General features: G+C 31.8%; 2 protein-coding genes across 3 annotated transcripts in view; one reads left to right on the top strand and one right to left on the bottom strand.

The window, feature by feature from the left end:
* Nucleotides 1–1,050: 1,050 nt before the first annotated feature.
* The window catches only part of Flo2 (flotillin-2), a 117,221-nt gene continuing 94,196 nt past the window's right edge, over nt 1,051–24,075 (bottom strand). The window contains exons 2-8 of one of the 2 annotated variants that reach the window (XM_087408755.1): nt 8,814–9,110; nt 8,058–8,290; nt 7,620–7,739; nt 7,303–7,517; nt 7,041–7,224; nt 6,853–6,950; nt 1,051–6,634 (exon numbers count right to left, since the gene is read on the bottom strand). In XM_087408755.1, coding sequence (XP_087264881.1) covers nt 6,628–6,634; nt 6,853–6,950; nt 7,041–7,224; nt 7,303–7,517; nt 7,620–7,739; nt 8,058–8,290; nt 8,814–9,110 — 1,154 coding nt within the window. In that variant the 3' untranslated portion in view covers nt 1,051–6,627. Of the gene's footprint in view, nt 6,635–6,803; nt 6,951–7,040; nt 7,225–7,302; nt 7,518–7,619; nt 7,740–8,057; nt 8,291–8,813; nt 9,111–24,075 lie in introns of both variants that reach the window. The other variant, XM_087408751.1, reaches the window with a different exon arrangement.
* On the top strand, nt 16,666–22,068 carry LOC147911102 (glucose dehydrogenase [FAD, quinone]-like). Its single transcript, XM_087408710.1, has 4 exons — nt 16,666–16,851; nt 16,973–17,628; nt 17,869–18,655; nt 21,335–22,068. Exons 2-4 carry the CDS (start codon nt 16,975–16,977, stop codon nt 21,412–21,414), a joined length of 1,521 nt encoding a protein of 506 aa, XP_087264836.1. The 5' UTR covers nt 16,666–16,851; nt 16,973–16,974; the 3' UTR covers nt 21,415–22,068.

Raw genomic sequence — 24,075 nt, 5'->3', positions numbered from 1 at the left:
TCTTGACGATACAAATGTCGTTCTATCTTTGTCACTCTCTAAGTGACCTAGTTTCTATCGAGGATTTAAACCAAATCAGAATGTAAGACCAATCAACTGCAGTTGAGTATTTCCTTGTACAGTCGAACGACAGGGGATCGACTCAGAGAGTCGATTGTGTATCTTGAAATACAATAAGATGAAAATTTCAAAAGTGAGCAAATTCACTAGTTATTGACCAATTGAATTATGAATATTCTAGTGAATTTACTTACTTTTATAATTTTCGAGATACACAATCGACCCCCTGTATCTTCAAATAAGATTAGTTGCTCCTTCACTGCTTGACGCTTGCTGCGTCCAATCTGAATTAGGCATAAGGGTCATTTTACGATTCGTCGATTAGCTTAATAAGCTGATTATTCCATTGCAATTGGTCAATCGCATTTATTATTTCATTTGACATAGATGCAATTGGTCAATTTTAATGAATTAATCGGTCAATTAAGCTAATCGGCGAATCATAAAGTGACCCTAATTGGCTAATTTAAAATAATATAATTTCATTGGTGAACTAGTAAAAAATTACTAGGAATAGGTCGATGTGAGTGGTGTGCAATTAAACTGTGTGTAAGTACACCGCTCCCTCTTGAAATGAGGTGAAAATTACAAAAGTGAGCAGATTCACTCAAATATTTATAATTTAATTGATCAAAGTTCGAAATAATTTAAATAAATTTAAGCATCCTGTGTAACTTAGTTGTACAAAAGTATCTTAACATAATAGAATGATTGAAATAGAAATGGCATTTTATCAAATCCTTGAAATTTGTTCGTGTTATCAAAAAAAGAAATTATTTCGATAAGAGACGTTATTCGTAAAGATATTCGGACTGGACTTTTAAAAATCAAAATTTTCAAAAAAATTTAAATGCCAAAATTTTATTCAGTTTCAATTTAAAATTGTATACCGAACAATTAATTATATTCACGTATAGTCACTCAAAAAAGTTTATAATCGCAGCACTATTACAAACGAACAAAAAATAGGATAAATTACGCGCAATGGAATAATATATATCTTGCGGTCCATTTATTAAAAATATGCAGTAACTTCACATCGTGTATTCCATTACTTTCAGTTACAGTAGAATATGACACAATAATATAATATAATATTGTTCTCTATCTACGCAGGCTATCCTCGAGACGCTTCTATAGCATATAACTTTCAAAATATATAATGTACGTTATCCTGTGTTCATCGTTTACAAAAGACTAGATTTATTCTCTTTAGATATTTCTCGGTATAATTTCGATTTTCTAACTAGAATCATGGACTTTCTTCCTAATTGTAAGATATTTTTTATTCTTTTGGTCGGTTATTCGTAGATGTGCCGCAAACTCTTGCGGAAATTTGCATCGGAAATTATTTACGATATATGGCACACCACGCTTTGGCGCGTTTCATACTCATATGGCTTACGTGGTAGAGATTTTTATTAAGTGAAGAGAATCGTACTTGCAATGTAATATAAACACGAAACACAGTGTCAATCGCGATAATAAATTCACATAGAGTGCACAGACTACATACTACATAGCGGTTTTACAATTTTTTTTATTTGTATCAAGGATCTTTAAATATCATTCAAGACAAGATCGATTTCAAAATAAAAAAATCAGCAAATGAGAGAGAGAGAGAGAGAGAGAGAGAGAGAGAGAGAGAGAGAGAATACACAAAGTATACGAATGCATAACTATTATATCCAATATTCATAGTCCATTTTTATTACAACATCGACTTAATTAATGTCCTAAGACATTAATACACGCGCTCTCTGATTGATTCGTAAATATAAGAATCGACTATGAATACTGACTTATATATATAGGTATAATTTTAAAATTTCTTAAATGTAATTTTTGGCGAAAATTTCTTCGAAAACATGAACAAGGATCAGTACTACCTATTTGCTCCAAAATTTATATATAAAGATCCTTATTGAAACGTGTTGTATTGTATGTCGAAGATGGCAAACTAAATTATATATAAATGACAAGCTTTTAACCACAGCGCAAACTTTTGCAACTTCGCTAATGTGAAATATCGAAAATTAATTTTATCTTTCGTATACATATTTAATGAGCGTAAGAATAATATCAGGCTCAATATGTACGGGATATTGCAAAATTATATCAAGTTACATGTGAAAAGTGAATTTATTATAATTGGCAAGATAATTGACAAACTTTTTGCCTCAATTCTAATATTTTCCACTCGTAATAAATACTGTTTTTATGAATATCTTTTAAAATATATTTTTTTAAAATTTATCTTTGACCTCTTTCTATTCAAACACACATTTAAAGACTATAATTCAAATTATAAAAATTTTTTCTAATTACAGAACACAATTGCTTTTATCTTTTCATTTTTGTATAATAATATATAATTATTCTTTGGAAAACTTTAATACACTTGAAAATATATGTTTGAACTGAAAAGATAAAAAGAAACTAATACTTGTTGCCTATATCAATTTTTTTGAAGAAAAGAACAATGTATAAAAAACGAAATATTAACCATTAACATTCTGCATTTTGATATAAATATTCCATGGACATATTTTGTGATTTTCTGCAACAAGTTGATTTCCCTCTCCCTCTCCTTCTCCCTCTCTCTCTCTCTCTCTCTCTCTCTCTCTCTCTCTCTCTCTCTCTCTCTCTCACGCACGCGACAAATACAATTCTACTACAATAATTGATTAAATTCCGCATCAATCTTGCTTAAAAAATGGCGATAAAATCCGAATCGCTCTTGTATTTGGATATATATATAGTCAACAATTAAAAGATTGCAACACTTTTTCTCAAATTTTTTTCGGAATACAGTTTATTCACAGAGTGATTGGTTCTTACTTATGAAACCATAAATAAAAACCAATCGCTCGGTGAGCAGACTGTATTTTAAAATCCATCGAAAACAAAGCGTTGCAACCTTTTAGTTGCTGATTGTACAAAAGTGAATCAAGCACAATCATATAACGGTATGTTCAAATCGAGCACGTTTTCAGATTACTGTGTACAGACATCACACAATACAGAACACATTGTGCATCGTTGCAATTTTTTTGTAATTTATTTTAATATCAAAGAAAATCTAAACAGATAGAATATCTTTCGCACAAGTACCAAACAAATGGTTTAATATGATCTAATAGAGAAGAACTGCCTACATTTTTTTATAATGCATCGCATAAATGCAATGTATTAACTAGACTCAAACGACGAACACGATCTTTTTCTTAGCTTAACAAGGGCACAGTTAATGCGAAACGTCCTGATAATTGTTACTTAAGCATTATTTTCTCTTTGTGGAAGAGAGGAAGATAAAAAGAGATAGGTGTAGTATTAATAGTATATAGTATATAGAGTGTAAAAGTATTTCATTAGTAAAATATATATAACAAGTTAGTACGTGTCAGCATTAATCAGTTAATGTTCGATTAAAGACATCAATCAATATCTTGTTAATCAACTATTAGAAATATTTTACTTCGGAATGATATCCGACAGAAATGTGCTACGTGATTCGTTATTGTTTGAAAAAAACAGATTGGACGCCTCGCAAGAATCTGATTCTGGCACGATGATTGATAATTATCTTCGATTATAATATGTATACGTGTACGTGTATGTGCGTGTGCGTGTGCGTGTGCGTGTGCGTGTGTGTGTGTGTGTGTGTGTGTGTGTGTGGTGTGGTATGTGTGAGCCGATTACATCGGATTTGTCAAAATTTCGTAACTATTCTAAATCTGTATATGTATTTGTGTTATGTGCTTTCTCGCATTGACTACTCATCGGAAAAGAAAAGGGTTTCCATTAAACCCTTAAAAAAATAGATTGATATCTAATGATATTTCTTTCATTTCTGAGAGATTACAGAATTTTTATTTCAATTTAACGCTTCAAAAACGATATCGTTTGAAGATCTGTTTAGCTAATTTATGACAGCTATTAGAGTCGGCAATGTATCTTACTGTTAGATAAAATTTCTGCTGGATGATACTAGAATTATCAAGTTTATTCAATCGCTAAATATTCCTTATTGATTATTTTACCTTTTCATCATTATCATCATCATCATCATCATCATCATCATCATCATCATCATCATCATCTTCATCATCATCATCATCAATTATTATTAATCTCTGAGAGAGACTTTGACTTTTCTTTTTTGTACTGATCTACTACGTTAAGCATTTTGGGAAGACTTTTCGGTCTATAAATTTTATGTCTTAATTTTCCTTCTCAATAACAGCAAATATATAAGTATATTGATGGAGAAATATTATTTATATATGTACACATATATTCTACATGTATAAATAACATTTTCCTCCATTTCATCATTGTATTTTTAATTGTGACATTACTTATTAAATAAAATAATGTCATTAAATGCATAGTGAATGTATAATATTATGTAAATATTTACTTGATGAGCGACACGAATAACAAGTGATAAGAAATGGCGTACTCTACACTAGCATATATATTTTAGTATAGATTTCACATTTCTTATATTTTATATAGATTTATAAGTATGTCGCTTTAATCATAAATTGAAACACATCATTATAGAAAATCGATAAATTTACAGTATAATATAAAAAAAGTAAACATAATTTAACTACCGGTTTTGTAAAAACATTCAAAAGACACAACGAGGTAATACGTGTATATATTAAATCCATAATTCGCATATACATATAGTAATCAATAAGTTACTGTAAAAAATAATATCGAACTTTTATTCAGATCATCCAGTTTTTTCTACTAAGGAATCGATATCGTACAAATTGGCACTTGTTCAGCTTGGAATACCATTATTTTTTGTTTTAATGCTGTGAATTCCGATGCGTGGTCAACCGAGAATATACATCGCGCGCGTCGATGTAAAATACGATCAAGCATTTTCTTTAAATTGCGCTCGCGTGACGCACCTTCCTCGTCTTTTTGTATTTCACGATAATAGAAACTCTTTATGATACTCTATTATACATACGTGACTCTAAATATATACAGCGACTACAGGTGGCAGCAAATCGCACGTCCTGAACCGCGTCAAATGTCTATTTTTTCATTTATTTTTTCTTTTGTTAAATTACTTAATTATGTTGAACACAATGATATCGAAACGCTCTTAATCATATCGATTATATTAAAACTTTGAATTGCGGTACTGATTAGTTGGAGACTGTTCATTGTATTCTGACGAGTCAAGTGGAATGCATAAACTGAGTATTGAGATAGCACAAATAATTTTACGAAATTTGAATCTTGTTTCAAATAATTTAATTTCCTCTCTTTCTCTAGCGTAAAAATTCGTCACAATACAGTAATTGTTGTACAATTAAAAAGGAAATAATTATATGTATATTGACGTAATTATTGGCAAGTCAAAGTAAAATAAAGATAAGTAGAGGATACAATTTTTTTCATAAGACGTTCATTTTAAATCATCAAGAAAATTGAAAAATGTCTCTTCAGTCACCTTTGATGTTTATATTTATATCTAAAATCGTCTCTTTCTCGGTTTACTACGAATTACAAGACAAGATATATATATATACGTTTTCTAAAAGCTATTTAAACAAGAGTATAATTTGTCTGTTATAATTTGTCGAAAAATATTTTACAAAATATCACGATTGTGGAAGAAGCAGAATGGATTTTTGTCTCGGCAGTGATTTATTAGGCTTATTTCCCATTTGATGTATTCGTTATCAATTTTATATGTCGTAATTATTCACGTATAATTTATCCAGATGCCAGTGATTTTCTTTTCAATTTCTCATCATTTTTTTCAATTTACTTCGTGTTGTGACAGCGAATATGTTCCTTGTATGCAGTAAAATACGTGGTACTTGATAAATATTTATATCTATGGAAACGATTGATTGAACTTTGTTTACTGAAATCTCAATTCGTTTTAGTAAATAAAAAATACACGTGGTATATATCTTTTACTGTGTAATTGTCGCATCACTTTATGCATTCCAGTAGCAAGCAGTCATATTTGCAATCTTAATCGCTTCTATCCTTAGGCACGGCCATGGGCAGTGCTTCTTTTCACAAATTTCGAAAACGATCAATATTTAATTAGAACAATAAAATATATTAAAACTTTGGGAGGATTGTCGCGATTTTTGTGTTATGTGTGAATGTAATTTTCATGTAACCAATTTGTAATTCAAGATTGCGTTAATCGCTCATCCCTCAAGTCACGATTACATCGATATCACATTAATCAAATATAATGTTATCGATGTACACATATAGTATCGTGTTTAAAATAAAGAACGTATGAGTACGACGCGAGTAAATCTAGATTTATTCGCGCGATAAGGGATAAAAAAAAGCGTGTCTGCGCGACGCTGCTTCGAGTGGACTTGAGGTAGAGCAAAATTCGAGAAAGAGGAAAAAGCGAAGAGTGTGTTGTCGATAGATGACAGAGTAGCAGAGAAACCTTTGGCAGTATAGATTTTGCCCTTTTTTCAAATCTGTTCCAAATTTATTCATCTAGTCGCCGTCCTTGGATTCACATCGCTTGGCATTACTTTGCGCCTGGTATTTTTCCTAATACCTGCACATAGAACAACATCAGTTACATTAACGCGGATTGTTCATTAATACTTAAACGTATAACAAGCATCGTTTTAAGTCACGCACTTGTCACGCATTCCGCCCTATATTTACTACACTGAGACAAAAAGGAAAAAAATAAGTTTTTAATACTTGACTTTAGAACATACTTTGGAAAGATCTACCCCAGTCAGCGCTTGTACAGCTGGAGGTACTTGCCCAACAAGACGCGTAAGTTCTCCACTGGTCGCATCGTTTCCACCAAGAAGTACAATTTCTTCCGTTCTCGCTAACGGTGCTGCGACTTCGGCTGCGATCTGTACAAAGAGAAAAACGTTATTATTACAATACTAACATACAACATTAACACTACGATATGTAAACGTAATGCATAACGCATCGTTCACCTTCGGCAAGGCATTCAGAGTGATGTTAAGTATTGCCGCATCGCCGTATTTTTTATAAACTGTTGCTTTCATTCGCATGCGTTCGGCCTCCGATATACCGACAGCTTCTAAAGCGTGAGCCTCGGCCTCTCCGATCAATCGAATTTTCTCAGCTTCGGCTTTTGCTACGCTTACAGTTTGAGTTCTGTAAATGAATGGTATTGAAACAAGTTATGTCAAACAAAAATTATAAAATACATCTCGTGTTTCGCGAAAATTTTACCTTTTTCCCTCGGCGATTCTTCCCATTTTATAAAATTCAGCTTCGGCTGGTAAACGCACTGTGCTCTGGAGCTCATGTTCCTTTCGACGGACCTCTTGTTCCTCAACTTCAATTTGCTTGCGCCTTTCCACGACTTCTATCTGTATTTCCTCGTTTCGTATCCGCTGTTTTATCTTTGCTGCTTGAAGCTCATAAGCTAATTGGGCCTCGGCTTTCTGAAAAAGTAGAATAAAGTATAGATATACGTAAATAGTACTTTGAGAATAACTTTGTTGGAAATATTGATCGCTCGCGTATTTCGCAAAGAATAAACTTACCGCTGTATTTACTTCTTGATCGAAATTAGCCTTCTGCAATTGGTAGAGTCTCGCGTTGTCCTCTATCTTCGTGTCGGTATTATATTTTATGTCCATCGCCGATTTTTCACATTCCGCTTCCTATAAAGCAACGAAAAAAATTATAAAATTGCGTTAACAAGTCGCAAACTCCACAAAACGTCCTGTTAGCGATATTATCTCTTTCTGCAAGTTGAAATCGATTTTCTCTTTCGACGTGAATGTAAAAAAAGTCGCTATTTTGCTGCATTCGTATTCCTCACTTCCATTCTCTCTCTCTCTCTCTCTCTCTCACTTACTCCAAGCTTATTGAAAAACTTTTAATTAAACATCATAATTATATCAAGAATATAAGTATAATTTTTGAGAAATTTATCATTTTTGTATACAGCAACGTATATCGTATAGATCAAAACATACCCTAATACCGGCATCTCGATTTGCTTCAGCGACGCCTACATCAGCGTCTCTTTTAACAGCCGCTGTTTGGGCTTTGCCAAGCGATGTTAAATATTGAACCTCGTCGTAAACATCCTTTATTGTGAACGAAAGAATCTCGATACCCATGCGACCGACATCTGGTGCGGCAACTTCTCGTACAAGAGCCGCAAATTGATCTCGATCCTTATAGACTTCCTCCACAGAAAGTGTTCCTAAGAAAAAAACATTATTTCCTTCCAACAAATTTATACAGAAAAGTAGTTTTAATCCATTTGATGGATCCACTTATTTATTTTTCGCGCAATTATTTAATTTTCTTATCGTGAATTAAATATTTGAGAAAAATTTTTCTCATATCTTACAAATTACGTTATAGGTACACCTTAAAAATAGCAGTGTTTATATAATTCTCACTCTCTGTGTTGGTGTTAACATTAACAATATGATGTGGATTTAGCATTATGCAGATGGGTTTTTAATCCACAGAATTATTTTCTAGAATATACACATTATAGACATTACATTATTAATCGTCTGATTATTCTAATATTAATCTGAAAGCTCTATATAGAATAAGAGCATCAAGACACACAATTATATAAATTAAAATGTTTTTATATTACAATTACGTGGCCTGTTTATGAAAAGGTGTTAATTAACCATAACGAGAAATTGTTTCCAGAAAAAAAATAGACAGTATACCATTAATTTGCTTAATTATAAAATAAAACGTACCCAATATAGCTCGAAGGTGACCTTCTAAGGTGGACAGGATCGTGGACTTAATCTCATGAACACTCTTTCCAAGAAACTGTTCACTGGCAGTGTGCAACAATTCGTCGGCTTTCATGATTTTGCACTGTGCCACTCCAGTAACCGTTAACGGTACTCCCTGTGCCGTTTCCACACTCTCGCATACCGGGTTCAGAGTCATCACCTCCAGAGATAACCGTTGTACGTCGGTGACGAACCACCAGGTGAACGCGTATCCACCCACGATGGTCCTCTTCTTCATGGAGCCGCAGCATCCTCCTGGAACGCAAAGATAATTCGTATGAGTGCTACTAATTCTTGCGAGAGAATTTACTTGCGATAAATATAATTTTTAATAAAATATCGTTGATATTCGAGAAATTATTATTATCTTAATATGCCTTGGGATCTTCAAATTTTGTTTGCAGAAATGAATTATTTTTTATGAACAATTGTCGAGAAGAAGGAAATATATCGGTATCTATATTGAAATAAATCAATCTTACGCGCTAGTTAAAATTAACAATAACCCACTTGTATGCAAAACGTACACTACAGTATTATTAGCAAAGATTTCACGCGAGAGATATTGAGTATTAAATATTGAATATTAACATAGATGAAATAATATAATATTTATGATCTTCTTACATATCCCTTACATAGAAATTCAATACTAATACTGGCTAATTTAATTAATCACTTATTTTCAGTATTAAAATTACTGTTAACAATACTTCTAATACTCAACACTTCTAATACTCAACAGTATTAAATTTCTATAAGGAATATATTATTTTATATATTATTTTATATTATTTCAATCAATAATAAATAATTATAAAAGAGGGGAGCGGAGAAAATTCAGGTTAAAAAAAGATTTACTTTCTAGGGTACGTTGATATGGTGTCATTAATTAGTTTATAATTCTGAACGATCGTTAAACGCACACCTAGTATCAGAACAATAAGTAGGTCAGTCTCCATAGCGGACGAGTAATTCTTTACCATAAAGCGGTATTATGAAATTACTCCGATCTATCGGGACATGTCACGTCATCGTGTGCAATTTTGAAATATCTGTCACGTTTCTTTTCACATTACATTATAAACACCGCGAATAGGTAATCTCTAAGAACATCATCGTAATTTCTAAGAAAATGATTAAATACATATGCGTGCAATAACAAATTTAGGAAGCAGACAATTAACGTTTTTTTATATAATTTTTTCAAAAAGAAAGACTTGTCGACAAAAATTATTAATTTTCTAAATTTTTTTATCTATGTTCATTACGTTTTCGCATTTCGTCAGTTGATGATATTTATGAAGAAAGTCGTCGATATCGACATACTACTTTGTTTTTAGACAATATTTCTTAAACAAAAGGTAAAAATAAAATTTTAAAAATATAAGTACAAACTAAAAAGTGTCTTCTATCAGTATAAGCAGTTTTTATAATACTATTTGCAATTTTGCAATAATTAATTTTTTCGTAAGATAAACAAAAATGAGCGTCTGATAAAATAGGCTCCAAAACTGACCCAGTAGACAGTGATGCTATTCCTATTCCTTTTCTTTTTCAGGAATTATTATTAAAATACCTACAAGTGAATGTATATAAGATTTTCCAGAATCTTTTCACTTCGTTATAAAACATTTTTTTTAATTAATATGCATATTTACTTTATGCTGTTCTGTAAGATGCAAATATGTAATGCGATAGGTTTTCAAGAGTTTTTCGATATATGCACGATTGCCTTCAGCTTCAATAAAGCTATTTGACACTATAAAGCAACATTATAAAGATTAAGTTAGCTAATGGTCTATTTTAGACAGATGTGTGACAGTTTATGCTTACCCAAATTTTAAATTCAAAATCGTATTATAAAAAACTAGAAAAGAGAAAACATAATATAAATAAAACTGATTAAAAAAACCATAAGCATTTAAAACAACATAATATTATTAATAATATAGTCACTATTGTTTTTAAACTATGCAGTTTTTAAAAGTAAGAATTTTATTTCCGCATTCGTAGAATTTGTTTTTTTAGCTGATTTGGTATAAAAACAAGCCACAAATATACGAATTATGAGTCGTACTTCTTTAATTAACTAAACAGATCATGATTTTATTAGTATTAATAAAGTGCAATAGTTAGTTTATGAGAAATAAGGAGATGTCGCTTTAGGAGACCTACGTCAGTATCGGTGACTTTTCTTAATACTTTTTTCGTTTAAAGTCACGATTTTCAAAGGCATGTAAGGAACAATAATGGAGAACGGCATGGAACTGAGGAGGATCACCAATATATCAACATACGACGAACAAGGAGAAAAAAAATTTAAAAAAAATTAAAAATTAAAAAGTTTGTCACTTAATAGTTTGTCTTAAATTTAATTTTTAAACAATTTTAGTATTGAATTTTTAAAAAATGCCATCTTTTATCATGCTCATGATTAATTAAATGTAATTTTACAACTTAACTTATTTAGTAATATTTCTATTTTTAATTCTTTAACTTTTAATGCTGAAGGAGGGAGAGAGAGAGAGAGAGAGAGAGAGAGAGAGAGAGAGAGAGAGAGAGAGATGACCGTTATGTGCCGCACGACAGTCTACGGGACTGAAGAGTCCGGAAACCATAGCCAATATATTATACTGAATGGGATACTCAGCTATGTGCTAGTAACAAGGTCACGGTCAGTATCACTCTGCTCTTCGTCGGAGAACATCGTTCACGGACAGAATAATTTTGTTAAAGTATGTAAAAATTTAGCTAGATACAGAGAATCTGAAATTATTTTGTCAGACTATCAAAATAATTAGTAAGATACTCAAGTACGATGAGTAATGTAAAAAAGCAAAAGATTTTTGACATTCTAATAACCATCTTGAGCGTACTACGTAATATTATTTTGCTGTCAACAAAATTACTTTCAGACCTATATTTAACTATTTTTAGATACTTCAGCAAAATTGTTCTTTCTGTGTTCGGATGTTCTATTTTTTTCGTTTTTTATCAGTCTGAAGTTTCCATACTCGCAATCTGCTCGCATTTATCGGTATTTTTCAACAAACAAGTTCCACTTCAATATTTCGAAATAAAATACGAATAAAAGAAGATTTTCTTGTATTTTTCAGAACTAATTAAAATTCTCTAAATGTGCTTAAAATATATCTGTAAATGTGATAACAAGTATAATATTCACTTCGATGTCTTTGAACTTACAACGTGTAAAAATGCATGCAAACAGATTGACTTTGATAAAACCTGAATAAGAAACAAGATAAGTGGATGATTTAAGGAAACTCTCATAAATAATCTCGCTTAGTGGAAGCAAATAAATTTGCATTGTAAATTATTTTTTTTTTCGCTCATAATAACACGAATGTTTTTATTAAAATTATATAATTGTTTTTTCCAATTTTTTTCACATTACTGCATGATGTAATTCAATTGAAATACTATTCTTTGTTTATTGTTATGATAATAAATTCAATGATTAAAGAATAGAGATTATTTAATACGAAATATATACGTTAAAATCTATCTATTTTTACATTTACTTAAAAAAGAATTCATACTCTCTGATAAAATTTATAGTAATTAGAAGTTCAAAATACAGATCAAAATAACAAAAAGTTAATAACAAAAAGTAATTAATATTTTTAAATTAACGGCTAAAAAACGGATTGAATAACGCATGAATAATATTCCAACTTGTACAAGAAAGTCTTATTCGTAGGACAAGAGACACCAGTTAAAAAAATCTATTTTCTCTTAGTAAGTTGTATTTTGCAAATACAGTATTTTTGACTTAATTTTAGAAAAATATGAAATGTAAAACATAAAAAATAAATTGCATTACAAACAACAATTTTCTTCTTCTGTTTTTCCTGAAGAAAAATATCGCAAGTTATGAAATATCCTACATATAAAGCAATATGTTTAACATATTTACAAAAGGCATAAAGTATTTATAAATGTAAAAATCTGGTAACTATTCTTTATCATCTCTACTTAACAACCTTCCTTGTGAAAATATGGAATCGTAATAATGGAAATATTGTAAGTTGTTACAATTTTAATATTTTGATCTGTATTTTGAACTTTTATTTACTATGAATTTTATCAGAGAGTACGAATTTTTTTTTTAAGTAAATGTAAAAGTAGATAAATTTTAATACATGTATACATTTCGTATTAAATAATCCCAATTCTTTAATCACTGAACTTATTATCATAACATTAAACAAATTGATATTTCAATTAGATTACATCATGCAGTAAAGTCATAGTGGAAAAAACAATTGCATAATTTTAATAGAAACATCGCATTATCATGAACGGAAGGATATATAATTTACAATGTAAATTTATTTGTTCTTGCTGAAAATAACAATATTTAAATGTCGTGCATAATTTCCATAAAATTTTTTAAAAAATAAAATAGCGCATCGTACTTGATTCATGTATATAAGTTAGAACACTCCTTAGCATTAAATTGAAAATTACTTTCATTTAAAAATTACTGATCAGACATAATTTTGCTTCTCCTGGAAAGAAAAAGATTGCGTCTTCTGGCAGCAAAGAATTACATAGTACGCGCGAATTCTCGGATACTCTGCGTAATAAGTTTTTTTTCTCATTATTCTAGAATAGTGGAAACTTCTATGACGTATGCGTTTTCCACCGTTTTGCAGGGAGTAGATCAATGTAATTTTCCTTTTTAAATTGCTTAGTTAATTCATTTATTTTGTATTTTTAACACAAGCAATATTTCATATTTTTGCGATTTCTAACTTTTATTTATAATTCAGTCTCTGAATTTCTCTCTCTCTTTTTAATTTCATTATGTTTCTAGTATATTAATAATATACATATATTACAAAGTTCATAATAAGTGTCACGTGTCATTATTGATTCCCAAAAAGAAATCAGATTTTGTAAATAAATAAACGTACATTTACAAACTTTTAATATAACATAATATCTACATCAATCTGTTTATCTGATATCGTCATCATGAATATGATCAAAAAGCGTCATTGGTCACTTGTCATAACGTGATTTTTGCGACACTGTCAAACTGATAAAATAAAACTGATGAAATTGTTTGACAATAGGGAATTGAAGAACTCACAAAATAATTGTGAATGCACAAAATTCGCTTGAAATTACTTAACAGATTTGAAAGTTCCATGAGTAATTGATATTCATTTCGCATTGTCATACTGCTCAGACCAAGCTACGTAGCTTCCTCTTTGTCAATTTCTAACGTGATGGTTGCCAAGCTATCGGTTTTATTTCGACAGTATAGCGTAGTGGTTTGGTTCGGTTAGATGTTTCCTAGAAAATTCTTCAATTCTCTTAATTGAATAAAAAGAGAATGAATAATACTATTATTTACACTGTGCATACAAAAAAATATTTTTTGAGGAAGTGATAATGCCGCTACGTGGTAAACAAAGAAATTTTTGATAAAGGATTTGTTTTTTTATAAAGAGTTACGTTTATAATTATTAGTAAATTGCTTATTAGTAAGAGAGAGTTAAGGCCGAAACATTTATGTATTTAATTATGTGAAATTAGATTACAATGTTTTGTAATCAAATATAATCAATCGCTAACGATTTCTGGCGTTCGTGGTGTATGCCCTTTTCGTTTTTAAATTTCGACCATGTATTGACATTTATTGTTTAAAAATAATCTTAGAAATTACTTATTATACTAATAAATAATAAGGAGTATTCAAGCTTACACAAGATCTTTTTCCCAGAAAATCTATTTAAATCTGTTATATATAAAAATGTATATATTGAGAAAAAAATGAAATTATAAAAATACATTTTTTTAATATCTTTTTCTTTAATTTTACAGAAATTAAAAAAATTGTATATGTGTACTTATTATTTCTTATTTGATATTTCTTATTTTAATATATTATATTATTAGGTGTTGGAATTAATTCGTAGCGTTTTACAAGAGATGGCACAAGCAGTACACTATTTCGTTGTTACCTATAGTTCTGTATACATTGTAAACATCTATCATAGGACGTCATTTGCCGTACATAACCTTTCTTGAAATCATAAATAACAATACTGTATAATTCATTGAATATGTCAAAATTTGTGCCAGATAAAGTGTTTTTGCGGGGAGTTTTGCTTCATTACTTTAATATAAACAAAAGTGCAGCTGAAGCTCATCGTATTTTAGTGGATGTGTATAGTGAACATGCTCTGGCTGAGCAAACGTGTAGGAAGTGGTTTGCACGTTTTAAAGCTGGTGATTTCGACTTGGATGACAAGGAGCGACCTGGTCAGCCGAAAAAATTTGAAGATAACGATTTGCAGGCACTGCTCAATGAAAACTCATGTCAAACACTTAAAGAATTATCTACGTCATTGGAAGTTGACTTCTCAACAATAGGAAAACGTCTTAAAAGTTTGGGCATGATCCAGAAGGAAGGACATTGGGTCCCATATGAATTGAAACCAAGGGATATTGAGAGACGTTTTCTCACGTGCGAACTGCTGCTTCAACGGCAGAAAAGAAAAGGTTTTTTGCATCGGATTGTTACCGGTGACGAAAAGTGGATCCATTATGACAATCCAAAGCGCAGAAAGTCATGGGTTAAGCCCGGCGAACCATCAACATCAGTGGCAAAGCCCAATATCCATGGCTCAAAGCTCCTGCTCTGTATTTGGTGGGATCAGAAGGGTGTCATATACTACGAACTGCTAAAACCGCATGAAACCGTTACTGGAGATCTCTACCGACGGCAACTGATGCGCTTGAGCCGTGCATTGAAGCAAAAACGGTCGGAATACTTCGAAAGACACGATAAAGTCATCTTGCTGCACGACAATGCTCGCCCACACGTTGCAAAACCGGTAAAAACATATCTGGAAACACTTAAATGGGAAGTGCTACCGCACCCGCCGTATTCTCCTGATATTGCACCTAGCGACTACCACTTGTTTCGATCATTAGCTCATAGCTTGTGCGAGCAGAAGTTCACATCTTACGAAGATTGTACAAAATGGTTCGATTCCTGGATTTCATCTAAAGATGAACAGTTCTTCCGACGCGGTATTCATTCACTGCCCGAAAGATGGTCAAAAGTAGTAGAAAGTGATGGGAAGTACTTTCATTAATGTATTTTTTAATGCTCATGTGAAATAAATAACATTCTTTCATTTAAAAAACGCTACGAATTAATTCCAACACCTAATATAAGAAAAAGATATTAAAAAAATGTATTTTTATAATTTCATTTTTCTTTTAATCAAAAATCCGTAAAAATTGCGTGTCGCAATCATTACTTTTTTATTTTTGCGAAAAAGAAAAGAAATTACTGAGTGGTCTCGGCTTGTCCTCGGCGTATAGTTAATAAAATTTCACATACACTTGTCGCGAAACATTATCATGTTTGTTCAATAATATAATAAGAAAATAAATGGAGCATAATGAAATTAGTACATTTATTAATTCGTGCATGCCATAAATTTTATTTCTTCAGTAAGAAACATCGTGAGAAAATAAAATGGGCATCGAAAGCTTTATGACAGAAAGTTTAACGTCAGCATCAACTGGAGGATTTTCATTGCTCTTTCCGATTCTTGCTGCGGCGCTTGCCTATTTTCAATATGAAGTTCTAGATAATGAAGCACCACCAATCAACGTACCGTCAGAGATGCTATTATCCTCGTACCATTTTATAGTGATAGGTGGTGGTAGTGCAGGTATGTCCAAACTCTCGTTATTTTGTATGAGCGCAATATGTAATATAAACATAAATATCTCCTTTCTCTGTCATTCCTTCGTTTTCTTTTTGCATCAGGAGCCGTAGTTGCCAGCCGTCTATCCGAAATTGAGGATTGGAACGTGTTGTTGTTGGAAGCGGGAGGTGACGAACCTGAGATCTCAGACGTACCCCTTTTGGCCGGATACCTTCAACTAAGTCAGTTGGATTGGCAATACAAGACTGAGGCACAGGATGATGCCTGTCTAGGTATATGATTTTTCTGTTGTTCCTCCGTCAGTCTTTCTTTATCCTTAAATCACTCAAACAATATCTTTTTGTTTCTTTCTGTAGTCAAATTTCTTCTTTACTTATTATTAAATTTTTGTAGCGATGGAGAACAACCGTTGTAATTGGCCCCGAGGTAAAGTTTTAGGTGGAAGCAGTGTGCTCAACTATATGCTCTATTTAAGAGGTAACAAGCGAGATTACGACATTTGGGAACAGCAAGGTAATCCTGGCTGGGGTTACCGTGATATCCTACATTACTTTAAGAAATCCGAAGATAATCAAAATCCTTATTTAATTCACACGCCGTATCACGCGAAAGACGGATATTTGACGGTGCAGGAAGCACCATGGCACACACCCCTAGCGGCAGCCTTTGTTCAGGCTGGTGAAGAGATGGGATACGAAAATCGTGATATCAACGGCGAGTTTCAAACCGGTTTCATGGTCGCCCAGGGTACTATTAGGCGTGGCAGTCGTTGCTCCAGTGCAAAGGCTTTTCTTAGGCCGGCCAGATTTAGGGAGAATCTACATGTGGCGATGCACACGCACGCAACCAAAGTGCTGATACATCCTAAAACAAAGCACATTTACGGAGTAGAATTCGTCAGGGACAACAAGGTCTTTCGCGTGCGCGCAAAGAACGAAGTGATCGTATCCGGCGGGGCGATAAATTCGCCGCAATTATTAATGTTATCAGGAATCGGGCCAAAGGACCATTTGCGAGAGCTCGGTATTCCAGTGATTCAAGATAGCAAGGTTAGTGCAAAAATTTTTTTGTGCAAAATTTTTTAGTTTCTCTTTTTCTCTCTCTCTCGCTCTCTCTCTCTCTTTCTCTTTCTCTTTCTTTCAGATCTCTACACATCTCTATCGTTACACTTTATTACAATAAATAAAGTCATAAAACTTTCAAAATCATATATGAGATAATACAAATCAGTCAAATTTTCAAGCAATCTCCGTTTCATTTATTCATACAATTTGTTCCCGCGTCACCAGGTAGGCAGCAATTTGCAGGATCATATTGGCTTGGGTGGACTCACGTTCATGGTTAATCAAAAGATTTCTATGGTGGAAAAACGGCTGCAAAGCTTGCAGACGGTGATGCAATACGTTGCGCTGGGCACCGGACCTCTGACAGTGCTCGGAGGCGTCGAGGGTATCGCCTTTATCAACACTAAATACGCAAACGCTTCGCTGGATTTTCCCGACATTGAGCTGCATTTCGTTTCCGGCTCGACGAATTCGGATGGTGGCAAAAAACTGAGGAAAGTGCATGGACTAACGAAAAAGTTCTACGACGCTGTTTTCGGACCAATCAACGACCAGGACACGTGGAGCGTAATTCCTATGTTGCTACGACCAAAGAGTCGCGGTGTAATCAAATTGCGCAGTAAAAATCCATTCGATTATCCTCTCATTTATCCAAATTACTTCAAAGAAACGGAAGATATCGCCACTTTGATTGAAGGAGTGAAAATCAGTGTGGCCTTGAGCAAGACTGATACCTTCAAGCGATTCGGAAGTGAGCTCAACTCGCATCAGTTTCCAGGATGCAAACATATACCCATGTATACTGATTCTTATTGGGAATGCATGATCAGATATTATAGTGCCACGATTTATCATCCAGTTGGCACGTGCAAGATGGGACCTTACTGGGATCCCGAGGCTGTCGTCGATCCACAACTCAGAGTCTACGGCGTGACTGGGCTGCGCGTGATCGATGCGTCGATCATGCCCAATCTTGTGAGCGGAAACACGAATGGGCCAGCAATCATGATAGGCAAGTAGAGATAGAGATACATTATTAATTATTATTTTTTTAATATTTATTATTGTTATATCAGCTTGATCAAAAAGTTTCCGGAAGAGATCACCAGGTGATGCTCTGAGTCAGCTGATTTGAGTTCTTTTTTTTTGGCTAGGTTACCACATCTATCATTGACATTTCCATCAAATTTTATCGCCATAGCTTGACATTTGTAAAAATTACGCCGTCTTGAGTACATCTACCTCTGCGCGTGTTTTCGATTTTTTACAGTTTTAAAAATGGAGTTGAATTTGCAACAACGAGTTTGTATTAAATTTTGCGTTAAAAATGGATTCAATGGTGCGAAAACCTTGGGAATGTTGGGAAACTGTTTCGGCAGTGATGTTCTAAAGAAAACAACCGTTTACGAGTGGCATGAACGCTTCAGAAGTGGTCGTGAATCCGTCGAGGATAACGAACGCAGTGGCAGGCCGTCGACATCGAAAACCGACGAAAACATCAATAAAGTGAGAGAAAGTGTTGGCCAATAACCGCAAATTAACTATCAGAGAGCTGGCAGAGGACTTAAACATTGCTTTTGGATCCGTTCAGGACATTGTAGTTAATGATTTGGGTTTGCGCCGTGTTGCTGCAAAGTTGATCCCGAAGGAACTGAATTTCATGCAAAAAAGGGACCGCGTTGACATCACCAAAGACATGATTTCCAAGACTGAATCCGACCCAACATTCATCAAACGCATCATTACTGGAGACGAGACGTGGGTTTATGAGTACGACACGCAATCCAGACATCAGGCGAGTGAATGGAGAGCTCCAAATGAGCCAAGACCAAAAAAACCACATCGTTTTCAGTCGAAAAAGAAAGTGATGCTCACGGTTTTCATGGATTACAACGGTATTCTACATCACGAATTTTTGTCAAAAGGTCAGACAGTTAATAAGGAGTATTATTTGGGCGTTATGAGACGTTTGCGTGAAGCAATTCGCCAAAAAAGAAAGGATTTGTGGGTAAACAACTCGTGGATTTTGCACCATGATAACACACCGTCGCACAGTGCCATCATTATCCGTGAATTTTTGGTCAAGAACAAATACCATCCAACAGCCATCGAATTCACCCGATATGGCTCCCTGCGATTTTTTTCTGTTCAATCGAGTCAAAAAACCACTGCGGGGAACGCGTTTTAACAGCCGAAAGGAGGTAATGGAAAAATCGAAGACGGCTCTGATGGCTATACCAATAATAGAGTTCCAGAAATGTTTCGAGAGCTGGATCAAGCGCTGGCATAAGTGCGTTGCAGTCGCTGGAGAGTACTTTGAAGGGGACAATATCACTTTTGATGAATAAACTTGTATTTTGAATTTTCTGAATGAATTCCGGAAACTTTTTGATCGAGCTAGTATACAGGATGAATCAGAATCGTTGAATCAGCTTTTTATGAGAAAATAATTGACTGCACATTATAATTCAATTAAGTATAAAATCGACAATTTTCTCATAGGGTAAAAAGTTGATTCAACGACTCTAATTCATCCTGTATATATTATATATATTTTATATATACCTATACATATATTATATATTATTTAATCTGACGGTAACTTGCTTGCTAAATTATGGTAAATTATTATGGTAATTTTGGAGAGTTGATTAAATGATAATTTAAAAAAATTTTTTTAAATATAAAAAATTTGATATGCAGCTCAGGAAGAGCATTTATAATTATTAAGTAAAACACTTTATCTAACACATATTTTCTATAAAATATTTTAATACTGTGCATGTATCAGGAGACACAGTAGTATGTCGGCGCTAAGCTAAGCGTAGCGATACTACCGTGTCCTTTTATTGATTTATACTGTGTGTGTGTGTGTGTGTGTGTGTGTGTGTGTGTGTGTGTGCGCGCGTGCATGTGCGTGTGCGTGTGCGTGTGTATGTGTGTGTGTGTGTGTAAATAATTAAGGAAATAAAAAAATTTAATTAATTTTTTTATAATGTAAAAGGTGTCTCTATTTTTAATATTTTCCGTCCATACCTTACAAGCTTACATAACTGGACTACAGCAGTATTATGGTACATATAATTGAAAAATTTTAATATAAGACACAAAAATGAAAATATTAAATTATAGTTGTATATACTAGTTGTATATATAGAAAATAAACTTTTATTGCACCCTATATTTAGTTACATAATTACATCAGAATATTTAATCTAAGCAAAAAGAATAATTTTTAATTAATGTAACGAAAAGTTAAACTTTAAAATCGATTCACATCCGAGAACAAGTACCGGCAAGATATTTATTTTCAGAGTAATTTTACCAATTTATGAAATTTGATGAGAACATTTGATGAGAACAGATTTATTCATGTTATATTCGCGTGTTATAATCTTCAAAAATGTTTATACTGAATACAAAATAAATATGTTCAAACGTTAGAAAGAGAGAAAGCGAAGATTCTGAATGTAAAAAGTGCAAACTCTGACAGATCTAATATAAATAATGTTATTTTATCTTATACAATATCTTATACAATAAACGCCGAAAATATAAATATGGTCCTATTTATGCATAAAACTATCAAAAACAACAAATTTTACCAAAATTATCAATTATTAATCTTACTGTAATTTCACCATAAATAATTGTTAGATTGAATCCGACTGATAATTTCACATCTCTACAGGTGAGAAAGGAGCAGATATGATTAAGAAATATTGGTTAAAGTGGAAGAACAGATACGAAGAAAAGATAACTAGCAGATGATAAGAAGATGACAAGTCATGATGACATCTTCGTGATGACAAGTGATAACAATAGGTCTATTTTTTATTGCTGCACTCTGAATCGGTGGAATAAGTTGAAATAAACGTATATTTATGTGTACTAGTTCAGAAAGTAAATAAAGCAGCAATAAAAAATAGATCTAATGTGATAATACAAGAGCACTAGTGCTGTTGACATGAAAAGACTTTCAAAAAAAACTGGAAACTCTGAACTTTACTATTTTGCTACATTTTGTATAAGCCATATTGGTATAAGAATATCTGAATCTGATTCTGCATGTAAATTGTCGTATATTTACGTATATGTATCTATATGCTTTCAGAGAGCGCTTGCAAATGATGGAATATTTAAAGTTTGATACCATGTATGATGTATATGTAAATATTATTTACATATAGTCTGTTTTTTATCTCTGCACTTAATTTCACTTGAACTCTCTTTTTTTGCTTTCGACAAATATCAAATATATACTTATCTCACTGTCAATTCCAAACACTAAGCAACAGAAAACAGACTTATAATAACAATGTTATATTATATAATGGTTTTAATGTTATCGAAATTGAATTTTAATCTTATACTTAGGAAATGATCGATGCTTGACGTAAAAAATAAATATTTGAATTCAAATAATTGTTGATTATTTCTTGTCCTAATTATTCCGTGCGTCGATAAAATTTTCCACTTCTAAAAATAATCTTTTTTACAAAATAATGGAAAATTTTACGAGGAAAATTCGTATTTTTCACGCTTTAAATAAGTGAGACAAGCAACTATCATAGTTTTCGTCGGATTTCAAATCAGCAGAACTGCATGTTCACAATAATACGTACTAAGATTTAAATTCGTTGAATCTGAACAGTGCGAGTTTAATGTGTAAATGATTACAATTACAATATTACGAGTGTAATTATAGTGTTTATCGCCGTGATTAACTATCGTTAATCAAAAAATAATTGGTAGTAAACAATTACCTTTTTTTTAAAGGTAATTTATTTAATATTTTCGTCAAATTTTTCTCTATCTTTTATTTCATATCTTATTTTTAAATATTCTTTTTTATAAATTTTTATAAGTAGTAATCAAATTTTTCTGTAGAAAGATTAAACTATCGTTCCCGAAAGGATATAAACAACTGACAAAAATATTAAATCATCATTCTGAATTTTTTTCTCATAGATGAATGTGAATATATGTGAAGAAAAATTAAATTCTGAATTGAATATCAATTAATTTCATTAATTGTAAATCCAATTTCCTTTCTTCTAAATCGATAAAAAAGGGGGATCAAAATCTCAAGATTGAATATTTTTCTAAGTTGTTAAACCGTTATTTATTGTTACTTTTCATTATAGAAAATTAATCCTTGGCAACGAGTCCAAAATCCATCATGATTAAAAACACATTTAATAGATCCGCGACGTAACATTTTTTAAGTAACAATTATAAATTTTTAAATAAATCAATCATATTCAGGAATCTCTCAAATAATTTAATGCGAATTATATAATATATAATTATATAATTTATATTTAAATATCACAAATATATAAATAAGGTAATAAATAAATATAATATAAACAGGCAAATTATTATAAATTAAATTAATTGCTTCTGTAAATTATATTATATTTATAATTTTAAATAACTATATGCAATCTCATGAAATTTGTTATAATAAGAACAAATTTCATAACAAAGTTGAATATGTACAATTATTTGATATTGCATCGATTACAAAGTTTCACTAATTGTAAATCTCATTCGATTCATTATTCTCAATGCATGTATTTAATATACGATTTATATTTATTTTATATTAATATTTAATCCATCTATAACAATCCATTTTCATGTGAAACGTACCAGAACATTTAAAAATCACGAGACCTTATTGAAGACATTCGTGACTATGAATGCAACGTCCATAAAAGAAAAATGAGATACACGCATCACCTAGAATTTTTTCATAATTATCTACTAATTGATCTCTTCATAATTACGATTCAATGCCCGACTAATTAAATGCATACGATAACGAAAGTAGAACAACTCAATGTGTATAAAAAGTATTACTTTCTTGTAGACGCAAGTAATAAAGTTAGTCTACAATCATACGTAGATTACTTATAGCACGTGATCGTGAACGTATCTATCTATCTTTACAAATTTTTTACGATTTTCAAAGTATCATATTATTATGTAATGTACATATAGTATGGCAACGATAATAACAACATATAACATGCCAGTCGTAAAAAAACTATTTTAATATTTCTGTAAAAAAAGGATTACAACGACTACAGTAGATTTCTACATGCAAAAACTGCTAAGGTAAATAAAATCTTTTATCGGCAAGCAATTCTTACGTTTAATTCTTTGTTTAGTTATCGATAAATAGCACATTAATCGTCGGCTTTTCAATAATTGAGTACTACATGCTATTTAGAAATAAAAATATATAAAAATGTAAAAAGTAAATAAAATAAAATTTATCTAATTTAATCACGTTTGTGTTATTAACTTATTCTAATTAATACTATAAAAAAACTTTTGTAAGTTTTATAAAATGTTAATGAAAACAAAATAAATATGTTAATAATATAAAAATTCTATATTAGCGAAAACAAATTTTAAAAA

The sequence above is a fragment of the Acromyrmex echinatior genome, chromosome 1 (assembly GCF_024713525.1).
Source record: "Acromyrmex echinatior isolate Ae372 chromosome 1, ASM2471352v2, whole genome shotgun sequence".
Lineage (NCBI taxonomy): Eukaryota > Metazoa > Arthropoda > Insecta > Hymenoptera > Formicidae > Acromyrmex > Acromyrmex echinatior.
This window is presented reverse-complemented; position numbering and strand designations above follow the sequence as displayed.

What these genes read in the sequence shown, in the direction of transcription:
- LOC147911102 (XM_087408710.1), top strand. Translation starts at nt 16,975, where the DNA reads ATGGAGAACAACCGTTGTAATTGGCCCCGAGGTAAAGTTTTAGGTGGA. An exon ending in CAGTGATTCAAGATAGCAAG is followed by an intron (nt 17,629 to 17,868) that starts GTTAGTGCAAAA and finishes CCGCGTCACCAG; the next exon opens with GTAGGCAGCAATTTGCAGGA. An exon ending in TGGGCCAGCAATCATGATAG is followed by an intron (nt 18,656 to 21,334) that starts GCAAGTAGAGAT and finishes ACATCTCTACAG; the next exon opens with GTGAGAAAGGAGCAGATATG.